The 25,548-nt window shown below is 44.8% G+C and overlaps 1 protein-coding gene across 4 annotated transcripts in view; it reads right to left on the reverse strand.

Moving 5' to 3' along the window:
- Positions 1 to 731: 731 nt before the first annotated feature.
- Positions 732 to 25,548, reverse strand: part of jmjd1cb (jumonji domain containing 1Cb) — a 113,913-nt gene continuing 89,096 nt past the window's right edge. For 2 of the 4 annotated variants that reach the window (XM_047817688.1, XM_047817691.1), the window contains 24 exons: positions 24,972 to 25,077; positions 22,604 to 22,728; positions 22,333 to 22,476; positions 21,230 to 21,274; positions 20,042 to 20,306; positions 17,815 to 19,547; positions 17,363 to 17,535; positions 14,043 to 16,216; positions 12,852 to 13,053; positions 11,968 to 12,182; positions 11,524 to 11,676; positions 10,767 to 10,856; positions 10,272 to 10,396; positions 9,954 to 10,167; positions 9,135 to 9,343; positions 8,396 to 8,671; positions 7,421 to 7,589; positions 7,225 to 7,315; positions 6,886 to 7,016; positions 6,432 to 6,554; positions 5,443 to 5,582; positions 3,973 to 4,149; positions 3,654 to 3,785; positions 732 to 1,751 (listed from right to left, as the gene is read on the reverse strand). In XM_047817688.1, coding sequence (XP_047673644.1) covers positions 1,656 to 1,751; positions 3,654 to 3,785; positions 3,973 to 4,149; positions 5,443 to 5,582; positions 6,432 to 6,554; positions 6,886 to 7,016; positions 7,225 to 7,315; positions 7,421 to 7,589; positions 8,396 to 8,671; positions 9,135 to 9,343; positions 9,954 to 10,167; positions 10,272 to 10,396; positions 10,767 to 10,856; positions 11,524 to 11,676; positions 11,968 to 12,182; positions 12,852 to 13,053; positions 14,043 to 16,216; positions 17,363 to 17,535; positions 17,815 to 19,547; positions 20,042 to 20,306; positions 21,230 to 21,274; positions 22,333 to 22,476; positions 22,604 to 22,728; positions 24,972 to 25,077 — 7,308 coding nt within the window. In that variant the 3' untranslated portion in view covers positions 732 to 1,655. The remainder of the gene's footprint in view (positions 1,752 to 3,653; positions 3,786 to 3,972; positions 4,150 to 5,442; positions 5,583 to 6,431; positions 6,555 to 6,885; positions 7,017 to 7,224; positions 7,316 to 7,420; positions 7,590 to 8,395; positions 8,672 to 9,134; positions 9,344 to 9,953; positions 10,168 to 10,271; positions 10,397 to 10,766; positions 10,857 to 11,523; positions 11,677 to 11,967; positions 12,183 to 12,851; positions 13,054 to 14,042; positions 16,217 to 17,362; positions 17,536 to 17,814; positions 19,548 to 20,041; positions 20,307 to 21,229; positions 21,275 to 22,332; positions 22,477 to 22,603; positions 22,729 to 24,971; positions 25,078 to 25,548) is intronic. The other 2 variants (XM_047817689.1, XM_047817690.1) reach the window with 2 other exon arrangements.

Consider the following 25,548-nt stretch of genomic DNA (forward strand, 5'->3'; position numbering starts at 1 on the left):
GTCTCTTCACTCATGTTTTAACAGGAAGAGTATTTATGAGCATACGAGTGTTTTCACTTTAATCCCATTTCACCTCTCAGCTGTGATTAGCACTCAGATGAGGCTGCACATGGCCTTTGAACGAGAGAAACATATCGATTTTACAGATATCACATCTGTACACACTTCTTTCCACCGTCTGCATCTGCTGTGGGTTTTGTGGTGAAGTCGAGAGAGTGAGATTTATAAAAATGTAATAAGGATAGAGTTTCTCATGGAGGGATAAGACAGATCAAGGCAGTGTGTATCTGCTGGGAGCTGAATGATTTGATGTTTTAGGCTGAATAATGAAGCCCCACAACACACACACACACACATACACACACACACACACACACACAGACACACACACACACACCTGTGTGAGATGTACAGAGAGTTTCGTTGCTCCTCTAATGATCAATGTTTCTGTGAGACTGAGATAAAGTCACGCACCATCAGCTATTAGCAGCACGAATGCACAGTGAACTGCACGGATCAATACGTGTACATTATGGAGACGTATCGACTGGAGGACGCAGAGAAGCCTTGAGTTCGTCTCTCGAGGTCCTGCCTCATTTACATGCACAGACACGTTTGGCTTTGTGACTGAAGATGGAGGTGAAAAAGGTAGTGCAGGTGGCTGAAGGTTTATTAGCAGCTCCTCAGTACATCAGTGATCAGAGGTTCGCTTCAGAAAAAGACAGAAGACGTCTGATAAATCCATTTTAATGGAAAATGTAAAACCCTTTGAACTTCAATGTACAAAGCATGTAACACTTGCACTTTTAAAATTTGAAATTGAAGCAAGCTGTGTTTTAAAAAAATACATCAGTGAATGTATATATGTATATATTTACACAGCATAGTAAGTCTTTCATTTTTTTATCAACTTCAAAACTTCACCATAGTAAATCTTAAGAAAAAAAAAGCAAGAAAAGAAACGACAATTTTTCTTAAATAAATTACAATTTTTGTAAATGTCTCCATTTTACAGTGAATACTTCTTAATAAAATGCTGAAGTGTGTTATTCATTTAGGATTTCTTTACATTATATAACTTTACAATGTTTACAATAGTTTGGCAGTTAAAATCTTTAAAAGATATGGCATGAGGACTGCAGTTTCAGCAACGATTCCCAAAGTACAGGCAACAGCTGGTGTTCGGATCTCGTCTCACAGTTAGTCTCAATGTAGTGAGCTGTGTCGGGATCCCATTTAGCAAACTGTACAAGTCACATTTACATTTGATCTAGAACACAGAGCATAAACCTCCGAAAAATAAATACATCATTTTCACATAAACAATATACAGTATGACAAGAAAAAACAAAAAACAGGAAGAAAAACAAACACAAACCCGAACTGAACAACAGACGAACAAAAACACTTTGAATAAAGTTTGTGCTGCTGCTTGCAGATTATCTTCAGTTTTTGTTTCTTTTTTGTTTGTAAAATCACAGTTATCCTGATGTGTTTGGGTTTATACTGCTGTGGTGTCAGTAACTAATAAATAATGTTTGTCTTTCTTTTGTCTTTTAAAGTCTGCTTGGCACTGGAGGTTCAGGACGCAAAGGTTAGTGTGCATATCTGGGGTTTAAGTGATGAAGGCATGCTGACAGCAGTATAAGGAAGGGTCATGAGTTTGCCTCCTCTTCCTCCTGAGCCTCAGCACTGCACCGCTTTAATGTTCCCACAGCATCCTTTACACAGTGGTAAAAGATGTTCTTGACCTGAGAGAGAGAGAGAGAGAGAGAGAGAGAGACATTATGGATTACAGCCAGGCTCTGACTCATGCGCTTTAAATAAGCTGAAAAGCCACTGAGAGAAAAAAGGGGCTAAAATTCTAAATTACACAGCAGCTCATTAATGGACGCTGCACTTTGGAAAGAGCACCAATGCTGAAAAACATCTATTAGACGTCGTCTGCTGAAAGACTAATGAGTTCCACAAGCTAAGTTATTAAAGGTGAAAGTTCACACAGGGAAAAACTCAACACAATGATCAAAATGAAGCATAGATAAGAGAGAGGGGGGAGAGGGGAGGGGAATGAGAGATGATAAGTAAGTAAATGGGATTTCAGCCTGTGAAGTCTGGACTTTAGACGGAGATGTTGTACATATTTTTGATATATTTGCTCTTTCTTTGCGCTTCTCATCGTTTTCTCAGGTAGGGAGGAGGAGTGTGTGAGCGTCATCATATAAAATCAGCCATTACACGACTGTATACTACCTTTATGTTAAATGTCACAGGATTAAGATTTACCTGTTTTAATGTTGTTATGTGACAGAGATAAACCAGTGTTTCATTAGGGAACTGCAACACATACTGACAGGTCTGCAGTAATAGATGTTTGTGTAGTCATGTGTGTGTAGGTCATGTGTGTGTAGGTCATGTGTGATACGTTGTGTGTGTGTAGGTCATGTGTGTGTAAGTCATGTGTGTAGGTCATGTGTGATACGTTGTGTGTGTGTGTAGGTCATGTGTGTGTAAGTCATGTGTGATACGTCATGTGCGTGTGTGTAGGTCATGTGTGATACGTTGTGTGTGTAGGTCATGTGTGATACGTTGTGTGTGTAGGTCATGTGTGATACGTTGTGTGTGTAGGTCATGTGTGATACGTCATGTGTGTGTAGGTCATGTGTGATACGTTGTGTGTGTAGGTCATGTGTAATACGTCATGTGTGTATAGGTCATGTGTGATACGTTGTGTGTGTAGGTCATGTGTGATACGTCATGTGTGTGTAGGTCATGTGTGATACGTTGTGTGTGTAGGTCATGTGTGATACGTCATGTGTGTGTAGGTCATGTGTGATACGTTGTGTGTGTAGGTCATGTGTGATACGTCATGTGTGTGTAGGTCATGTGTGATACGTTGTGTGTGTAGGTCATGTGTGATACGTTGTGTGTGTAGGTCATGTGTGATACGTTATGTGTGTGTAGGTCATGTGTGATACGTTGTGTGTGTAGGTCATGTGTGATACGTCATGTGTGTGTAGGTCATGTGTGTGTAGGTCATGTGTGATACGTCATGTGTGACAGTCTCTTGACTTCATTTAGTTTGAAGCTAAATGTACACTGCTGATTGTGTGGCTTCCCCAGAATTCAGACTATTTGGTAATATTTACTCAGTGTGTAGTGTGTAGGAGGTGTGCAGTGTGCAGTGTGTAGGATGTGTGCAGTGTGTAGTGTGTATGAGGTGTGTAGTGTGTAGGAGGTGTGCAGTGTGCAGTGTGTAGGAGTTGTACAGTGTGCAGTGTGTAGGAGGTGTGCAGTGTGCAGGATGTGTGCAGTGTGTAGTGTGTAGGAGGTGTGCAGTGTGCAGTGTGTAGGATGTGTGCAGTGTGTAGTGTGTATGAGGTGTGTAGTGTGTAGGAGGTGTGCAGTGTGCAGTGTGTAGGAGTTGTACAGTGTGCAGTGTGTAGGAGGTGTGCAGTGTGTAGGATGTGTGCAGTGTGTAGTGTGTATGAGGTGTGTAGTGTGTAGGAGGTGTGCAGTGTGCAGTGTGTAGGAGTTGTACAGTGTGCAGTGTGTAGGAGGTGTGCAGTGTGTAGTGTGTAGGAGGTGTGCAGTGTGTAGTGTGCAGTGTGCAGTGTGTAGAAACCCTTTAGGTCTGTGAGAGAACAGGTCCGTACCTGTAGCTTATCTTCATAGTTGATTTCCTCTTTGGAGGAGCGCAGCTCCTGGGTTAAGTGGAAGGAGTGCACCACATGCTCCGGCGAGACAAAGTCATTGATCACCTGAATGCAGCTGTGCAAGTTCTGCACCTGTGTTAGTGAGAAAGTGAGATGAAGGATGAGTGCAGGATGTCAGTGGACACTCGTCACCACCCCTCCACTTATCTATTCATTTAACATTTTCACCTACAATGGGGGTCCTGTGACATTTATCATTTGATTTTTTGTCCCCAAAGTGTAAGACATGAGCAGTGTGAGAGTAGTGTGAGTGTGTGACCTGGTGCAGGGCTCCAGCAGGGACCAGGACCGAGTCTCCTAGGAACTGGACGATGGTGCTGCCCTGTATACTGTGCTCCTCCTGCAGACGCTGCCTCTGCTTGCGGCTCAGGTACCAGCCGGGCTCCCTGATTGGATCGTGCTCTGGTGGTATCTCCACACCCTGCTCTTTAGAGATCTGCAACCACAAAACATGATACCTGGTCAGGAACCGTGGTGCTGTTCACAACTGGGACTAACGTGCACCGTGGGTGATGTGATCAGATCACACATCTGTTCACACCTGGCATTTAAACATGTCTCCTGTGTATTAGGTTGCATATGGATTTCCACAGGTGAAAGAGTGTCACACACATTTATATCAGCCTGCAGCTGTTTTTAAGCACAGGCGTCCTGTGAATCCTGTTGTATCGACCTTAGTGGGCTGTTTCCAAACACTTCACTCATGTGGTCCGCTAAATTAACCTGATTTATGTGACTCCGTTATCTGAGCGGTTTAGAGCCGTATCGCGCAGCACAGATTCTGGACATTCTCACAATGATTACATATTCTCTGTCGTCCAGGACTCACACTCACAATACACATGTGATGAAGCCTTATGCATTCAAAACCACCTCCAAATGTTCTTTAAGAGAGCTTGACGATGCATTAGACCTCGTTCATGCCTGCACATCACCGACCGGTTACGATCCCGTCTCCATGGACACGTTTATGCCAGATGTGACTGGGGCACTGCAGTGTTGGTGGTCACTGGCCCACAATAAACATTGGATTGTGAGGTCTCTGGTCATTAGACAACATGTGTGTATATATATGTTTATTTATTCATGTGAACATTTCCTAATTTAAACTATTCCCTCAATTGAAGTCTGGTGAATTCTAATCATAATATATTTAAAACCTGATGACAAGCCTGAGTAAAGGACAAGAGGACACAGCATCACAAATGAGATAAGTGCACAGATGACTAGAGAAATAACACTTGTGTAAATATTTACCCCATTTTTCTCTCATTTTAGTTCTAGCAACTTTTTCATTAAAGCTTTATTTGCACTCATAAAAAAATCCACATTTAATATATACAAACCAAGCCATTGTGTAGAGAGTCAGCTAATGAATAGTGTGCAGTAACACCAGACAACCAAACCTACAATAAAGTGTGCATGCTGTAAAGTAGTTTAGATTCCCATTTGCCCTGTAAGTGCTGCATGTAAAGGCAAGGGCAACGTGAGGAGAGCTCTGAGAACCATTCTGTTAACCCTGCTGTCTTCTGCATGACAGCATTCAACCAAGAGCCACAAGAACAGAACAGGCAGTTAAAAGGAAGGAAGGTAATTAAATGTACCCTATAAAACTTCCCTTAGGAGGAATGCAGGGTTTTATAAGGACGTTCACTAACACAGCACAAGACAGATGGAGATAACAAGCTGGAGACAGACAGAGAAAGCTGTACTGTAATAAAGCAGTAACCTTGTGCAGAAATTCTTTCACTTTCTCCAAGTCTTTGCTCGCATAGACGTGCCATAAGGCTCCAGGAGTCTCGCTCGAATCCTTTAATCTCTTCTTCACATGGTCATCAAGATCCTCTTCCTCCAGCCTCTTCAGCACTCCTGAGCACAAACACATGAATATATTAATAAACACAAAATGTTACAAGGTCAGCTTACAACATTCTGCCTGACGTCAGCGTCGGACACTAACTCTGTAGATTATTAATGATTAAGAATGAGTTCTGATGAGGCGAGTGGATGTCAGGAACACGTTTCCCACCGCACTAGGCCCAGGAGACGGAGCGCTATTAATAGAGCCAGAACGGGACGAGAAGGAGGGGGAGAGAGAGGGAGATGGGAGAAAAGGGAAGGCATGAAGCAGTTAAGTAAAGTTTTCTTGACGAGAGACAGGGCATAGCTGAGGCATAGTGCCAGACCTGAGTTCTGCCAAGACACAAAGGAAGGAAGATGTGGGCTTGAAACGCTGAGGTGTGGGCTTGGCTCGTGCCAACTCTGCAGTAATCCTTCAGTATTCTAAAAGGAACTTTCTCCACAATTCATACTGAAGACAGCAGCTGCAGGCATTAGCACTTGTTCACTTAAAGTCAATCTGTGCTGGGAGGATGAAATCGGGCAGCATTTCAGCCACAGACATGTGGAGCTTTACACTGCATTCTTTGGAATGTGTCTGGAGAGAGCAAACTCTCAGCGTCTGTTCACTCTAACAACTGCCCTAGTCATGTGATCGCTGGAAATGGCTCCTGTAACTCGTCCAGATGCTCATAACCCCCACCCAAGCAACACTACACCGTTTCCAGAATTCCTTAAAGTCTGTACCGCAAATGTTTCCAAACTCTGCGACACAGAGAAGAGCGCAAAGAGAAAACGAGGTCATTTTGTTCTTAAATAGGGAACAATAATAAGTAGGACCTCTGTCTTGTGGATCTCCTCATGAAAATACAGCCTCACCTGTTTTAGAGAGGACGCCGTTCCCTTTGGCCACTCCAACGTAAACGAGCACGCTGACGACGTCGGACACTTCCATGTGCAAGTTGGCTGTGCCAAAGTCCTGCTCCTGAGATGAAGCAACGCCTGAAGCACATAAACACATCCTCATCTCTCATTATGGGTTAGGAGTCATATCAAAGCTGCAGTTAATCTGTTCTACCTCAATACTGTTCACATATTTATGTAGCCTTCATTCTTACAAGAGAAGAAAGTCAGCATATTACTTCAGTGTTATTCTACACATTTATATTTAATTACTATAATTAATTCATGTCAATAAATTGTTTTGTTAATGTGCTTCATCTTTGTTCTTGAGCAATATAATTTATTTCCTGCTCATATCAGTAAAAGGATGTGAGTTACGTTACAGTGTGTAAGCTGAAGTGTGTAGCAGTAACAGACGGAGCTGCAGTACCATATGCGCAGCAGAGACGAGGGCCTAAGTCGGGTCGCACAAAGAACGAGGGGAGATGGGAGGCCAAGTTCAAATTCCCCTCGGGGTCTGAATATTCAGGCAGAGGAAGGTTCTTCATCAGATCATCATACCTGCACACACACACACACACACACACACACACACACACACACACACACACACACACACACACACACACACACACACACACACACACACACACACACAGAGACACACACACACACACACACACAATTAACACTTGCTGGCAAAGTCTCCTTTTGTGTCTCCTTACAAAGCAAACCAAAAACACAGATCAACATGATATCTGTAATGTACCTGGAAGGCATTAGAGCCATAAACTCTTCTCCTGAAGGCCAGTCTTTTAGCCTGTACACAATTGCCTCACCATCTCTGGATTTGGGCCGTTCTAAAGTAGAGAAAGACAGAAAGTAATGACAGTAAGAGGAACGTCAGGAGAACCTGATTCTAGTTTTGATGTTCACCCAGGTGAATGGTTTGCAGGACTACTCACTTGTCAGGTCATCAAAGCCGTCCCAGAACTCTTTGATGCCTGAGTTGGAAACCACGCCGTCCTTGCAATTCAGCAGATCCCCCTGGTGGTCAGCGAACTCCTGGCTGAAAGCTTCAGCCTTCCACAGGCTGGTGTTGAGTTTCTTGTGAACCCCTGAGACAAGCACAGGCTGGAAAAACACCACAGAGGAAATGGGCCTTTAATGACAGCCAGGATCGCAGCAACTCTCACACTGTTCTGTTTGACACAGTGGAAAATATGAAGCGTGAAGGAAAGGGAAAAACCGTAACTGTAATACATCAGGAACTGCCGTGCTTTAGCTGTATCTGCAAATGCCTCAGCACTCGTATATGGTATAAGATATATAAGATGTAAGGTATAAGGTATATAAAGTATAAGATATATAAAATATAAGGTATATAAAGTATAAGGTATAAGATATATAAGATGTAAGATATAAGGTATATAAAGTATAAGGTATATAAAGTATATAAAGTATAAGGTATAAGATGTATAATGTATAATCTTGCTTTCAGAGACAGGCTTAAACACGCTGACACAAACATCTTCACAGAACAAGGTTTAATAAATGTGCCTCCTTGATCTTTACCATGCAGCCTTCAGAGATGACGTAATGCACAGCTGGCTGCTGCTTAAAAACACACACGGCTTCCACAAGACATTAATTATCTCTGTATGCTTTTTTGAAGCCTTAAACTTTTGAAGCTGAGAGCAGGAGCTCTGTAAATGCGATTCTGAGTTGTGGAAGCGAGAAGAAAGAAAAGAAAGAAAAGACCTCCCCAGTAGGGGGTGCTGGAGACCTGCAAAGGCTGAAGGGTAAACTAGCATGTACAATATAAACAACCTTCATCCTCTGCTCTCGCCTCTTCTTTGTTTCTCAGACATACCTTGCTATTTTCTGATGGAAAAGGCTTAATTATGATGGGAAGAGTGGTTTGCAGTGGCGTGACTAACCTGTCCCTGCTTCCAGCACTCTCGGAACAGTTTCCAGTTGTTGCTGTTGCGGTGGTCTTTGAGCCAGAGCAGTCTACGATCATGCAACCAGCAGTGGGGGATGTCTGCGTGCTGCTCGGGCATGTCCTCGGCTTGTCTCTTCCTCTCGGTCTTGGCCTCTTCCTGGGGTTTAGCCTTCGGGCTCTGCTTGGTGCTGCGGTCTGCCGGGATCTTGTTCTCTACCACTGAAGCAATGATGTCATCCAGGATGTTAGGCATAGTGCGACTTTTCCCAGTCTGAGCAGGCACACATGGGAAACAGAAGGAAATGTTATGGTTGTTATTAGTAGTAATAGTCAGAGAAGCTACTCTTTTAGCAAGAGCTGCATGAATATTGTTGTGATATTTTGAAAGAAATGTACAATACGAAGCTGCCCCAGGCGAGACACAAAGATCCCTTTAGTCTTAACTACCAGACGTTCAACTTTATGAGCTGAAACTGAAACAGAAGTCATAGTTTCCTATGTGTCATATATCTCCTGCTGAAGGATAATTCAACAGACAACCTTTACTCAGAGGACTTATATGACTAAGATTCTATCTGCATGTTAAAATAAATCATTTCCTGTTTAAGGTAAATTTGTGTTAGTGATTGGATGCAGACGTTGAAATACTTTTCCTGTATGAACAAATTTAGACCATAAACATCTCTGAATGTTTGTTATGGTGTGTGTACTGTGTGTTGTATGTGTTGTGAGACCTGTGAAGCAGTGGAGTAGACCGGGGCGAAGGCGATGCCGGCATCGGTGGAGCCCAAGCGCAGTTTTCCGGCCGTGGTGGTGAGCAGGTCCCGCAGTGTGGAGCCTTGCTCTGTGCTGTTGGCCACCAGAGATGACGCTTTACAGTGCAAAGTCTCCAGAGCATCACTGTTCTCTTCCTTCACCTTCCCTACAACTGACTCCTTGTTCTCTGCAGGATGAGACACCATGCAGGCACATTAACACTGCTGAAACACTTATTCTGACCTACGCTATAGTATAATAATAATAATGTTCCACGCTGTTAAATCACAATGGATAAGGTGCTGAAGAAGAGAACCCTGTGCACTGCTTAGCTTGTGCTTTACTTTATATAACACACATCTAAGCTCATGAATGGACTTACTAATTACGTGACACATTAAATCTGCATTCGGTGCCAGAACTGTGACCGAGCGCCTGACGTTTTTATAATGACAGATGAAACATGACCAGGTCGGCTCTGAAAAGGCACTCTCGGGAAAAAGGGTTGAGAATGAGCTGCTTTGTGTGTATTAGTACAATGACCAAAGCCCTCATATCTAACAGTAAATTATGTGCTGCTTCGTTTTAGAGTAGCTGTCACTGAATCCTGTAAAACCAACTGAAATGCTGGAGAAACATCTGGTTATGTGAGCTTTTAGGACTAAAGATGAGGCTTGTGGAATTCTGTCTGCTTGTCAAATGTGCATACGTTCACACATGAACATAAAGAATTCTGTAGGACTGAAATATATTTGCGAATTCTGTCTCAGTCTGTTTCACCTTTCACTTTTGCTTACCTTTCTTCTCTTCCCGAGATTTCTGCTCGGCCAAGTCGGCCAGAAAGTGCAGTGGTGACTGAGATTCAGGCGGCGTGAGCTTGCTATCAGTGCTGGTGTCACTTGCTGGGCTGCTGCCCCCATTCGCCTCCACCTTCTGTCCCAAATTGTGCTGGCCAGCCTCGGGCTTGCACAGGGAAAGCTTGTTGCTGTGATTCAGCACGTTCTGAAGGACCTGCGGGAGGAAAGCACATGAGGGTCAGAGAGGAAAAAGGAAAAATTTCTACATGTAAAACTGCGAGTGCAGGTTTATAAAAAGGATTCAGTGCAAATACAGACCTGAGAAACGCCGTTAGTGGATGGGAGCTTGTTGAGGATGTTCTGCTTGTTGGCACAGGTGCAGTGCCCTTTGATGCCAAACTTCTCCCTGAGCATGTGCATGGCATTTACCACGTCTGTCAAGACTGCAACGCAACACAAAAAGCCTCCGCATGTCACTTTTCACATACCAAAAAGTTAAATACAACCAGTGAATTCCTGAAAAGAGACAAAGCAAAGGTCGATGGGTCTTGGATCTGTTTTACTGAATTCAGCAAGCACCTTCACATCCAGAGCTATGAATTATGCTATCCTGGCACCCTGTCAAACATGCCTCAAGCCCCACAACACGCCTTTGTCCCAGACTCGCAGGGTGCCCACTATGTGCAAGGGCTTGTTTTTCTACAGTGCTTCACTCTGGCGAGCTGAATAACACAAGCTCAGTTAAATTAAGGTAATACTTTTTTTTCCTTTTTCTTTCTCTCTTATATTTTCCAAAAAAGATGTGATCTGTACCTGTTCCTGGAATAATCTGCGTTGGCATCAAGTGCTTGTGATCATGTGGCTGTCCCTTGACACACTTCAGCCAGGTGTACAGCTCTTTGTCTGTAGAATAGAAGTAACTTTACTTTGAAGGAAAATGCGACAGCTTTCACCATTAAAAAAATCCAGGCAGAGTTAATAATTAAATGTGAGAACAGTACAGCACAGATCGTCTCTCCAGCCTGCAGTGCAGTAGACGATGTTTATAGCTCTAATTAATACAGAATGGAACATGAACATGACTCAGCAGAAAAGATGTCAGGGCTTGAAGAAAACCGATCAGAAAGCGCTGTTGATGGAAATGACTCAATGTACTGCAGAGACAAACAAGTCTGGGACTGGGGACGGAACAGACGGTGATTTGTGTGGTCTGACTGCTGATGTACTGTGAGCTCTGTGACCCGCTTCAATGTTATATAAATAATAATGTGTAATAATGTGTAATAATGTGTATTGTCTGTATAATACTGAACATGTTAGATGTAACCAGAACATTTAGAGCATTACTTCAGCATGTTAGTGGAGTCTCCTGAAAATATTTTTTTCCTTTTTAACAGAAGGTAAGAGGATAAACTGCCCAGACTCAGCAGGAAGTGCACCATCTGCCCTGTCCCGTTCCTTGCAGGCATGACGTAGAGACATCGGTGTGGTTTGGTGTGTGTGTGTGTGTGTGTGTGTGTGTGTGTGTGACCCTCACTGAGCTCAACTGAATGTAAAAACAAAAACTGACCTTTGGAGTTCTTCTTCTCCTTCGCCTTGTAGCAGTCCAAGCACACCACAAATCCACATTTCTGGCACACCCAGTGAATGTTGAACAATGTGGCCTCGCATGCGTCGCAGCTCTCACGCACCCCCCTCACCGCCCGTTTCCAGGCTATCTTGGCTGCGAGGCAAAGCAAACAGAGTCTGGATAAAATGGATGTTCAAGGAGCAGACTGCGAGAATTTTCTTTCTTTTTCTCTCCGTGTTAAAACCAACAGATGGGATAATTTCGTATTCCTCAGTCAGCAGACAAAAACTAGTGTATGTGTAACATAACAAGAATGTTTCTGGATTTTATCTGGCCGCATATTCTATCATTTGAAATGACAAATCAAGTTTCTCTAGACATATTTAAATATATATCCAGAAAGCAGAAACGTAGAAAGGAGAAAATCCAATATAGTGAAAGTACCGTCTTTTTTTATCCACGTGGCTGCGGTCTTCTCACTCATGACCAGCTGGCAGAACTTGTCTCCGATGTAGCTGAGAATATATTTCGAGGTTTCCAGGTCCAGATCATTCTCTTCACATGCATCTGGAGCCCAGAGACTCAGAGCCTCCTCATCGTGCTGGTCAGGGTATGAGAAGCCATCGATCCGGATAACTCCGTTCTTACTGTATGAAAGGCTACAGAGTGAGGGAGGAAAAAATAAGGGTTAGAGAACTGATGAAATAGACGTGGAAGACAAAAGAGCTACAACAGTAATGAAAGAATACACTGTGTGTGTGTGTGTGTGTGTGTGTGTGTGTGTGTGTGTGTGTGTGTATGTGTATGTGTGTGTGTGTGTGTGTAGAAAATGGAAAGACAAGCTATTTTAAACACTCCCCAAACCAATATTTTCCTAACCCTGCTTAATTTGCACAAGCTTTAATGACCACACTAATTCAGGTTATGTCAGTATAACAGCATGGCCAGTCCTGTCATTGCCTGTGATTAAACACAAGAAACTCTTTTTTGGCCGCGCTCTTGTCCTCTCAGACCACTTATAGAAGATTACAGATGGCCAGAAAAAAGCAAGGAATTAAAATGGAATATATTTAGAATACAGGGGATGATTTGTCCAGTCAAGGCTACGATCACTGGAGCACTAGATTTGACATTTACCGTCTGACATGAAAAAGGATCTTGGATTTGGTTCCCTTGCTATGACGAGCAGTCTTGGTTATGACTATTAGCTCACAATATCAGTATGTAGCCCAACTAAAGCGGTGGTTTCTGTTGTATTACCAGTATCACTGAGATTAAAACTATATTTTAGCATCTCGGATACTCGCCGGTGTCAGTGACTCTCTTACCGGCGGAAATAGTAGAAGCGGCAGAAGACAGGAGAGTGTGTGGGCTCTTCTCCTTTCTTGGTGCGGATAGAGCGGCACTCGCGGCACTTCTGCAGGTTGGGGCCGATCTCTGAACATGAATCATCCTGCAGGAAGGACTCACACGTTTGCTTCAGCTTCTTCACTTTCCTCCAGTCTTTCAGCACCGAGCGAGGAATACCGTCTGAACACGTATGCACACACAAAGCACAAATTTATTAAGAGACATCTCAACGTTGGCTGATAGTTGATCCTTTATGTATGTTTTACTTATGTACGTTACTGTGCTTGTCAAAGCAGTAATCACACAGAACAAATTCAAGTAATCATGCAAAACATTCTTATTATTTTCTCTTGCAGGCTGATGTGTGACACTAAGCAGCTAATAAAAACATGAATGAAACGTTAGTTAGAAGATACGAGTTTTCACCATTTGTCACACCTACAGTAGGTGACTTCTCTGGCTCAGTATTATGACTACGGTTATGAAACATGACAATTCAGAGTGACTGTGTGTCATGGATCATATGTAATATGATATTAATGCTCCTCTATGTAACAATAATACAAGGGGCCAGCTAAAAGCTCTCTGGTTAGAGGCACACTTAACATGCCTTGGCAAGATTTATTTCACATAAAAGTTGAACATTCCTTTGAAAGCTCCACAGCTGCAGTCCAGATGTGAGTGACTCACTCCCACACTCACTCTCTATTTCTGACATACAATAGTTTTCTCTTTAGAAATCAATAACACAATTTAGATCATGTGGTGATCAAAGATTACGATTGTTTAGATTTCAGATTTAAAGACTTTAACAGCTTTATTTCTAGAGTAAAAATGTTTTTTCTGTAACTGAACAAGATAACACACGATAACACACACGATAACACATGAGATAACACACGAGATAACACACACGAAACTCAAACACAAATGAACAGTTAACAATCCTATCTATACACTTGTTTTTGATTCGTCTTTTCTTATGGAGAAAAGTCTAAACTGCTCTCTGTCTGATTTATTTAATACCTTATACAGTATCCATGACTTTAAGCCTGGAATATTGAATTATAGTTTTCATGATTTTTTTTTTTTTTTTTTTTTTTTTTTAATAATCATTGGAGCCAAACTAAAATGTATGGCAAGGTTAGTTATTGTGACCTGAAACTTACTGCTGCTGGCCAGTTTAAGTTTGGTTTTCTCCTTGGCACTTCTGAAAATGCCATTGGGCTTGATATCATCCTCATCCTTGTCATTCTCCCCTTTCTTCTTCTGCATGTCATTCTGTTTTTTCTTGTAGGTGGGCTTAGGCTGCCTCTTTGCTCTCTGCTCCTGCTTGCTGTCACTGCCATCTGAGTCATCACCGCTGTCCGAGCCGGAGTCATGTGGCCGCTTGGAGGGACCTCGCCGCGGTTTCCTTTCCTCCAGGCTCATTTTATCCTCTAGGCATTTGCCATCTTTGCCTATCTCTGCATCACTGGAGGTGGATGCTACTAGGTTCACTGTGCATGGCTTAATGATCTCAGAGACAGCATCGGGCATCTTCTCCACCTTGTTTGTGTTACGATCTTCCTCTGAGTGCCGAGTGAGCCAAGCTTTCTTCAGCTTGTGGTAGTTGGGCTGGTTCATCTGTGATGACTGGCCATTGGGTAAGGGGCAGGCTTTGCTGGCTGGGTTGCCTGGTGAGGCACGGTCCTGGTTGATGATGGTGGGAGATTCCTGAGAGGATCGACTGCTGCCTTCACTCTCTGAGGCACTGCTTGATCCACGGGACTGGGCAGCAGCCAAGGCGGCCTTGTGCTTCTTCAGGTGAATGAAGTTCCCAGAGTAGGGCTGTGGAGCTGGGGACAAACCAGGCTGCAGCAGCTGGCCACTGGGGGAGGATGTCCTGGCATTGCACTCCTGTAGCTCAGGGCCGGTTGGAGTCCTGCACTTGGGTACAGGGGCATCTAGTCTGTTAATGTTACAGCTGCTCTGAGCAGCTGGGGTGGGATATGGCAGTTCAGTTGTGCCTCGACTGAGCGCATTGTACGTGGAAGCAGCAGAGGCAGAAGTGGTTACATCATTACTGCTATTGCACTTCGAGTTAACAACAGCTACTGCAGAGCTGGGAAAGCTGCCCTGGGAGACTCGGACAAAGTTCTTTTTGTATTGCAAAAAAAAATCCTCCCTATTTGTGTTTTGCTGGATAACTCTTCCAGGTTCTCTGGTCTCAGTCAGTTTAGTGCAGTCCAGTTGGTTTTTGCCTGTATGTGGCCTACTGACAGATGTCTCCTTGGTGCCAGTCTTGGAGCCCGGTGAGCTGTCGTACTTGATGCAGGTTCTAGAGCGAACAATAACCGAGGCTGTGGCTGCCTGTGGCTTCCCTTCACTTTTGTCTGAGTGCCACTGAGCTGTTTTATCATGGCTCTGTGAGTCAGGCCTCCATGACTCACTGGAGCCCAGATCTACACTGCTCTTCACCTCCCTGAGCTCTGGCAGTAGAGTGGGGGGCTTCTGTTGCTCTGATACCTTCCCAGCCACACTGACTGGCTGAATGGGGGTGAGGGTGGGCGGGGAGAGGCGACCACAGCCAGCCTCCTTGCGGTCCAGTGTTTGCTGGGTGGGTGGATGAAAGACAGGTGCCCTGTGCAGAGCAGGCATGCTCCTGAGTTGGTTTGAGGGTGAGACAGCTGGACTGTGGCGTTCACTGGCTGCTGCTGTGGTACTGAGGGGGTTCAGGGCCACCTGCTGACTGAGCTGCTCGCTGATCTTCCCCACCAGGCCCTCACTCTCTGGCTGGTGCTTGATGAGTGGGGGGGGCTTGGACAAGGACTTTGCACTGCCTCTGCTACTGGTGTAGGAGCCCAGAGACAGGGGACTTGAAACAGAAAGGGAGTTGAGCTCTTTGGAAGGATAGAGACGGGGTGGCTCGTTCACCACACTGTTGGACAGGGTGGTGAAATAGTTGCTCTGCGGAAGTGATTGAACAGCAGAGTGCTTGTACTTATAAAGATCAGAGGAAGAATGTTCATTCTCCTTGGGTGGTCCACTAATGGGGAGGGAGGGAATGCGAGCATAGGGCTCACGCTCTAGCTCTCCTGACCGGATCTTGGCAGTAAAGGGGGCCACCTCGATACTCTCCTGTAGAATGCGGCGGTTCTCCTCCTTGTACTTAGTGGCCCGGTCTGGGTTGTCCAGTGGCAGGCGGGGAGGCTGCTGTGTCTGCTGCTTTATGTGAGATGAATCCATGTAGAGACGCTGCAACTCTATACTGTTGGGTGTCCGGCTTCGGTCTGGCTCCTGCTTCAGGTGGGCTGTTACCAGGCCACGCATAGGATCTACAAAAACCTTACTTTCCAACTCCCTGAGAAATGGAAAAAAATAGAGAATTTTACCAATCATATGTTCAACGATACAACAATGTCCCATCCAGTGTGTATTCCTGTCACTGCATTTAGTGTTCACAGGACAGGTTCACTATGACCCTCTCACTATGACCCTCTCACTATGGCCCTCTCACTATGGCCCTCTCACTATGGCCCTCTCACTATGACCCTCTCACTATGACCCTCTCACTATGACCCTCTCACTGTGGCCCATGGCCCTCTCACTATGGCCCTCTCACTATGACCCTATCACTATGGCCCTCTCACTTTGACCCTCTCACTATGGCCCTCTCACTATGACCCTATCACTATGACCCTCTCACTTTGACCCTCTCACTATGACCCTATCACTATGGCCCTCTCACTATGACCCTCTCACTATGACCCTCTCACTATGGCCCTCTCACTATGGCCCTCTCACTTTGACCCTCTCACTATGGCCCTCTCACTATGGCCCTCTCACTATGACCCTCTCACTATGGCCCTCTCACTATGACCCTCTCACTATGGCCCTCACTATGACCCTCTCACTTTGACCCTCTCACTATGGCCCTCTCACTATGACCCTATCACTATGGCCCTCTCACTATGACCCTCTCACTATGACCCTCTCACTATGGCCCTCTCACTTTGACCCTCTCACTATGGCCCTCTCACTATGACCCTCTCACTATGGCCCTCTCACTTTGACCCTCTCACTATGGCCCTCTCACTATGACCCTCTCACTATGGCCCTCACTATGACCCTCTCACTATGGCCCTCTCACTATGGCCCTCACTATGACCCTATCACTATGGCCCTCTCACTATGGCCCTCTCACTATGACATACATCCATTCAGACCAAATCAAGACCATATCATTGCCAATATACTTAACAAGCAGATCATACAGAGACAGTGCAGTTATGTAATGAGCTGTACAATCAGTAACACTGTGAACTGACCTCTGGGTTATAGACTGTACTATATCGCACCTTACCAAGTATATTTTGGACTTTTATGGGACATTATAACATAGTTATGGTTGCACACAATTGAGTTATGGGCATGGTTGATAAATGAGAATAAATCAGTTGAATTTTTAAGACATTTCAAGTTTCCTGAGCTTTGTGTGTGTACTCACCCTTTATGATGATCTGCAGATGTTTTAGAGAGTGGAGGGCTGGAGTGTGATGTGATTTTAAGGGGCCTGTGGGGGTCGGCACTGGCTGGTCTACCTGGGACATGGCTCAGAATCCCAAGGCTGTCTGCTGAGCTCACAGGGGTGGGCTGATGGAGCCAGGGGCTGGAGGTGTTCTGTAACACACACAGACACACAGATTTGTACATCCATCAGGGTGTGACCATGAGCACAACTGACTTTCACATCATTACTGACTGTGTATCTTATTCCTGTTTCTTTGTCTCACTGTTTGAGTCATAAAACAAACCTTAAACTTTCTAAATGAAAAGGATCTTGATTAACACTACTTACAACAGCCTATAGTAATCTCAGTATCTGTGTTTAAACACTACAGAGAACCTAAACACTGGTTTAGACAAATGGTAATTATGCGAGTCCTGTGATATTCTTACCCTCGGCAGGCTAACATCTGAGTTCACAGCATTTTCTGGATGCACCCACTTTGACCCTGGCAGGCTAAGTCCAGGTGGATAGGAGTGCTGTGTGCCATTATGGTACTGCCAAATGATGGGGTATAGGCCCAGCTGGTTGTAGCCAGCTCCACCATGTGTCTGGGGCAGCAGCGGTGGGGGTGGTTGCTGTTGCAAAAACTGTTGTTGCTGGTGTGAGTGGTGATGAGCTAGAGCCAGATGACTGAGTCCACCTGAGTCAAGGCGAGGGTGGCCACCCAGCAGGGACGTCGGTGGAATGGCAGGCAACACGGTGGGAAGCAAGGGGTGGTGCACCGAAGGGTGTGGGCTCAGGGAAGATGCAGGTAATAGGTGGGAGTGGTGGTGTGAGCTAGGTGTCAGGCAAGTAGCGTGAGAGGAGCTGTGGAGTGGATGGAGGTGGGGAGGAAGGTAAGTAACATGGTTGTTCTTGGCCTCGGGCCGCACCAGTGCTGGGTCACGATACACTGTAAAGTGCTCATTTTTGTCGACGATCAGAGGGCTCTTGGTGGACTCAGAGGGATTAGTTCGAGCAGGAACAGGCTTGAAGCTGGAACGTGGGATTTCTGCATCTGGCTTAGCAGACAACCGGGCAACAGCGGACGGGGGGTTGTCATTGTGTCGTCCTTTGTGTTTGGTCACTTCAGGGGAAGTGTTTGGTTTAGGCTTCATGGCCTCCAGGACACTGTGGGTTTTCGACTTCATGGCGTCAGGTGAGGGATTGCACTTGGGATTAAAGGTGTCAGGTGAAGGGTTGGACTTGGACTTGGCCACATCTGGTGATGAGCTAAGTTTCTGTGGTTTTCGAACATCTTCAGCGAGTGAAGCATTCTTGATGCAAGGCATGATTGAAGGGTACTGCTGCTGTATTTTCTCCCTTTCTCTTTCGGCCACAGCAGCTGATTCGCTTACCGAAGCCACAGGTCGGATAACCTCAGAGTTGGCAAATTCTATCTTGCTGCCAAAGTTCTGGCCTAGGTGATGCTGCAGCTCACCCTCTGGCTTCCTGCATTCAGAGGCTGAGGGGTTTAGCACAACATGTCTGGCTTCAGGGACAAAAGTTTCATGTTTCTGAGAGGCCAAAAGGGCAGACACAGCCTCTAAGTTCTCTCTGGCTGTCGGGTGGGAGCTAGATTCCTCTGTGATGTCAATTACACACTTTGGTGTGTGTGTTCTTTGTGCCCCTGCGCTAAAATGGTCCTTGGGGAGAGTTTTCACAGTGCTTTTTATTTCCACAATGCACCCCTGAACCTCAGCAGGACCTAAGTTCTGAGGGTGTGCACAGGGGCTGGGAGGGGGCTGTAGGGGAGGCTGTACCGGGGACCTCCTCTCCCCTGTATGTTCGCTCTTGGCAGTGGGCACCACTTCCATGGCTGTTGGTTTGACAATCTTATCTACAGTAGATTCCTCCCCCCAGGGTGACATCCTGCTATTGGCATCAGGCTCCTCGAGATCCTTGCAGCTCTGGGAATTCTCCTCTTCCTCACTGGCTTTTAAACTGCTCTTACTTTTCAGTTCATTTTCAGAGCATGGTTCTGAGGATGAGTCCAGGTGCCTCTTATTGGAGTTCTCAGAGTCGCTGCTCTCTGAAAGATCTGATGCCTCCATCTTTATCCGTTTAAGGCCAGCCTTCTTCTCTTCATCTTCAGCTTTCCTCCTTTTGCTCACCATCTGTTTTGATTTGTTCCTTGTAACATCTGCAGCACAGAATACACATAAGAGAGGTCAGCTAGGTCCATAAAGTTTTACATTCCTAGAATGATGCACCGAAAAAGTGCTTTTGAATAATTCCAAACAAGGGAAAACTTCAGGTTAAACATGTATTGATTCGTAAGTGAGTGCTGTATTAAACATGACACAGCAGCTTCTGGTGCATTTCTGAACACTTCAGAAGTCCATCTGACTGCATTGAGTGCATTAACTCCATCCTCCAGGCTCGATGAGCTGACGGTCAACAACCAGCTGCCTTCAGAAGTTTTATATATATGAATGATATGAATGAAATTCAGAATCTGGCTGGAAAAGCCAATCCAAATAAATAATTATTTTTTTAACTGTATGGTGTTGATGGTGCATTTATTTGTTTGAAAGTGCTTAAATATAAACCATGACAGGGCCAGTGAAGGTTTTGATTTGGCTACAGCTGAAAAATAGACACTAGAGTTATTGGTAAAGTGTAGTAGAAGGTTACCTCCTCTTCCACCTCCAGAGTCCATCTTTTCCTCTTTGATCTTATCATCATCTGGGATGCTGCTGTCTGATCCTTTCCTACGTGTTGATCGGGACAAGCGCTGTTGCCCTGGTGATGACTGCAGCTGTTGTTGGTGCTGCTGGGATACCTGCTGCTGAGCATGCTGGGACTGTTGCTGCTGGGCCTGTGAACCCTGCTTGGTAGCGGAGCTTGATGAGTTCATCACCGGTCTGGGACTGTTGGCCTGGGCACGTGTGTAATGACCCTGTGAGCAATCCGGAGACAAGTAGACACGCCGGTGATGGCAGAAGGTCAATCATAAGGAGGACTGGATTGTAATTAAATTTGGCATATGTTTCTTTTTCCAGTATTGTGTTCAAATACACAAACAACCCTAGCACCAGTAATATATAATACCACATCTTCACAAGAAATATAAGGAAAGGAAAGGGAAGGGAAGGGAAGGGAAAGGAAAACGAAGGGAAGGAAAGGGAAGGGAAGGGAAGGGAAGGGAAGGGAAGGAAAAGGAAAAGGAAAGGGAAAAGGAAAGGGAAGGGAAGGGAAAGGAAAAGGAAAGGGAAGGGAAGGGAAGGGAAAGGAAAAGGAAAGGGAAAAGGAAAGGGAAGGGAAGGGAAGGGAAGGGAAGGGAAAGGAAAACGAAGGGAAGGAAAGAGAAGGGAAGGGAAAGGAAAAGGAAAGGGAAAAGGAAAGGGAAGGGAAGGGAAAGGAAAAGGAAAGGAAAGGGAAGGGAAGGGAAGGGAAAGGAAAAGGAAAGGGAAAAGGAAAGGGAAGGGAAGGGAAGGGAAAAGGAAAGGGAAAAGGGAAGGGAAGGGAAGGAAAGGAAAAGGGAAGGAAAGGGAAAAGGAAAAGGAAAGGGAACCCCATTTCAACATATTCTTGTCTGTCACAAACTGCACTACAGACAGTCTATCAAAAATGGAGTCACAGCACTAGCCTTAAAAGGAGAGTTCCTATGGCTTTTCTCTGCTCCATAGTTTAATAGACTCTATGCACTCATTCATGCTAGAAAAACTGGCACGCAGTTATTGATGAACTACAGATAAAAATAGCACAAGTGGGATATGCAGAGGCTAGCCAGAACAGTAGTGTGTCTACAGAGTTACAGAGGGATATGCAGATTCTACATAAACAGCTCTAATGCTATGGAGAGGGGGCGCAGCCCAGTACCTGAGTGCTTCCTGTGTTGCCACTTGGTCTCCCTCCTGTGGTCTGCTTGCATATCCCCAAATTATGTTTTTCACAAAGAAACAAAAGAGAAGAGAACAAAACAGAAAATAAAATGGAACAGAGACGTCTTGTTAATAATAAAGGGACCAGAAATACTACAAGGCTCTAGACTTTCATTCTTAAAAATTATTATAAAAAAGAAACAAGACTTCTAAGCACATAGGAACTTTACTTTAAAAGCTAGCTACAAAAAGAGCACATGGCCAGCAAACGGCACACGGTGCACAGAGCAGAGCGTAAACAAACAGAGACAATGTGAATGTATGGTTTTAAACAGACTGAAACTTGGGAATGTTGAATAATTACTATTAAACAGCACAACACAAACAGGCAGTGTGTGTGTGTGTGTGTGTGTGTGTGTGTGTGTGTGTGTGTGTCTGTGTGTGTGTGTATGTCTGTGTGTGTGTGTCTGTGTGTGTGTGTGTCTGTGTGTGTATGTGTGTGTGTGTGTCCTGTGGTGTTTGTTGTTCCGTGTGTGTGTCCTGTGTGTGGTGTGTGTGGTGTGTGGTGTGTGTGTGTGTGTGGGTCTCCTCTGTTGTTGTGTGTGAGTGTGTGTGTGTTGTGTTGTGTGGTGTGAGTGTTGTCTGTGTGATGTGTGTGTGTGTGGTGGTGTGTGTGGTTTTGTGTGTGTTAGTTGTGTTTGTCGTGATTTTGTGGTGTGTTCTTTGTTTTTTGTTGGTGTGTGTGTGTGTGTGTTGTGTTGTTGTGTGTGTGTTTTTGTATGTGTGTGTTGTGTGTTGTGTGTGTGTGTGTCTGTGTGTGTGTGTGTGTGTGTGTGTGTGTGTCTGTGTGTGTGTGTGTATGTCTGTGTGTGTGTGTCTGTGTGTGTGTGTATGTCTGTGTGTGTGTGTGTCTGTGTGTGTGTGTGTGTGTGTGTGTGTGTGTGTGTGTGTGTGTGTGTGTGTGTGTGTGTGTGTGTGTGTGTGTGTGTGTGTGTGTGTGTGTGTGTGTGTGTGTGTGTGTGTGTGAGTGTGTGTGTGTGTGTATTTGTGTGTGTGTCTGTGTGTGTTTGTGTGCTTCCAAGCAGCAACTGCAGTACTCACATGGGCAGTGTTGCTATTCTGGCTAGAGCGTGATCTCCTTCTGGATGTGATGCCTATATTTTCTCCTTTCAACAAAGAATGGACCACATTGTCCAGAAAGGTCATCTGTACCATAGAGGGATCAACGTTCTGAGGCTCTAGTACCTACAGACAGGAGTGGGAGTCAGTAAGGAAACTGACAGTACCTGGTCTGGCTGGATACAGGTTACTCACATAGATATATGTGAAGACGACTGGGTTTAACAATGACAGTGGGTTTAACTGGCTGTACCTGATCATTCATCACAACCATAGTGCGGCTGAAGAGGTCGTGATGAGTAATGATGCCCGTGAACCACTGGGTGGCTGAGTCTTGCCTGTAAACTCGTACGCGGTATCCATTTAAAGAATAGGGACCTAGAAAATTTGGACAGAAGATTGAGGAGCAAAATGTGTTGTTAGAAGATGCAAAAGAAGAACAGCTGAGAACCATCGGCTAGTTTCACTCTATATACTCCATAATGAAGTTCCCCACTGTGGGCTCAATAAAGTTAATCAGATAATTATCTTTATTATAGTCATTATATTTATTTATCTTTCTAACATCACTAATTTTGTTTGTAATTGATTAAACATGAACATATTAACATATCATAAGAAAATATGATTAAAATGATATCAGTATGATTGCGTTGTGTTTCTCTGAGGGCTTCAGAGCAGGATACATGCAGAACACATGGGATACACCATCATGTACAGCTATGATTAACTATTTAACAACTATTTATTAGTTAAATAACAGACTAAGAACTAAAACGGTCTAAACATAAGACCTGTAAAGTACAACAATATTTCAGAACAATCTTATAAATGTCACCACCAGCAATTTGATCAAAAGTTCTACCCATGAAACTCATGAGGAAAATAATTTTTAAAGCAATTTAATATAATATAGTCCGATATAAAGAAGTTCTAAATACAACAGTGTCATTATGCTGAAAGATGATTGGTCGAATAAGAATCTCAGTACGCTAGCATTTTATTAGCAGGACTAGCTCTCAGTGTAAGCAGGACTAAATGAAACACTGGATCAGCTACGTCCATGCACCACCTCTCGCTTTGAGAGAGCCAGGCTGTAATGTAGTGAAGTGCACTGGACTGTCATGTCTCCAGCTCCAGATCTGCACCTCATTAGAGGAGTCCAGACTATTTCCTTTCATCACTGCTCACTAGTGCTGCTGTACCCAAACTGGTCAACTCTCCAAACACACACATGTACACAGAGCACATGTGCAGTCACACAAGTACAGGACTAAAGCACATGTTGCACTTTCTCTTCTCTCTCTCCCCCTCTCCCTCTCTCCTCCTCTCCCTCTCCCCCTCTCCTCCTCTCCCTCTCCCCCTCTCCCTCTCCCTCTCCCCCCCTCTCGGAGACCAAATCCTTTGGCTTGGAGATTCTTTCCATTCTGCTGTCTGATGCCAGCTGCCAAGTTTAACAATTATATCTAATTGTTGGTCTGGAATGCTGCTGCTGTGGGACCTTGTAAACAAGACCTCATGCCAAAAGCCACCAGAACAGAATCTTCTGGATCCACACACACCCACAACTACCCATACACCCACCCATACACACACCCACACACCCATACACCCACCCATACACACACCCACACCTACCCATATACACACCCATACACACACACCACCTACCCATACACACACCCACACCCTCCCATACACACACCCACACACACACCCAGCCATACACACACACCCATACACCCAGCCATACACACCCATACACACACCTATATACACCCACCCATACACCCACCCATATACACACCCATACACACACCTATATACACCCACCCATATACACACACATACACACACCTATATACACCCACCTATACACACACCTATATACACCCACCCACACACACACCTATATACACACCCATACACACACCTATATACACCCACCCATACACCCACCCATATACACACCTATATACACCCACCCATACACACACCCATACACACACCAGAGACCCAACACCCAGACACACACCGAGAGACACCCACCCAGACTACCCACCCAGAGACACACGAGAAGACACCCACCCATATACACACCCATACACACACCTATATACACACACCCATACACACACCTATATACACCCACCCATACACCCACCCATATACACACCCATACACACACCTATATACACCCACCCATACACACACCCATACACACACCCATACACACACCTATATACACCCACCCATACACACACCCATACACACACCTATACACACACCTATATACACCCACCCATACACACACCTATATACACCCACCCATACACACACCTATACACACACCTATATACACACCCATACACACACCTATATACACCCACCCATACACACACCTATACACACACCTATATACACACCCATACACACACCTATATACACCCACTCATACACACAAATAATAAGCATTTATTTATGCGAACCAGCCAAACTGCTAGAGCTATCCTTGTGGACACACACACACACACACACACACACACACACACACACACACACACACACACACACTTTGTGTGCGATTTGTAAGAATGTTGTATTCTTTGATAGCGTCTTACCTTGCATAAATATTTCCTGCACCTTTTGGTCTTTTACCCAGCTTTTCACTTCTTCATGAAGCTGTGGATTGTCCCTGAGAACAGGACTCAAGTTGTCCACTTCATCCTGCACAACATAAGGAACAATCACACACAAATGATCATTTCATAATGAGTCACAATGAATGCATCACTAATTTTGCATCGCGTCTGTATGTTATTATTTTTGCTCAATGCTGTCACATGTATAGAACTTGGATCTATTCCAACCCAGATTGTGAACTCTACCTGCTACTGGAGACGACAATGTCGGCTAGATAAAGAGCACTTGGTGTCCCTTGGTGTTACTACGTGTGGTGTGTCTGTGGTGTCTTAAGTCTTTAAGTTCAGGATGAGGTGTTGTACATTGCGGATGATGTAGACTCCTCTTCTAGGTCATGACGATGACTTCGCAGAAGAACTTAACTCTGTACTCAGCTTATTTCCTGAGGATGTCCTCTATTTCTGCTGACTGTGTTCAAAATAAAAATGCTTTGTCTCATGCTCAGCTTCGGCTCCCGTGACCCCGTTCACTCTGAGCCACCGCTACAGTGAGTAA

Source organism: Tachysurus fulvidraco, chromosome 8 (assembly GCF_022655615.1).
Source record: "Tachysurus fulvidraco isolate hzauxx_2018 chromosome 8, HZAU_PFXX_2.0, whole genome shotgun sequence".
Lineage (NCBI taxonomy): Eukaryota > Metazoa > Chordata > Actinopteri > Siluriformes > Bagridae > Tachysurus > Tachysurus fulvidraco.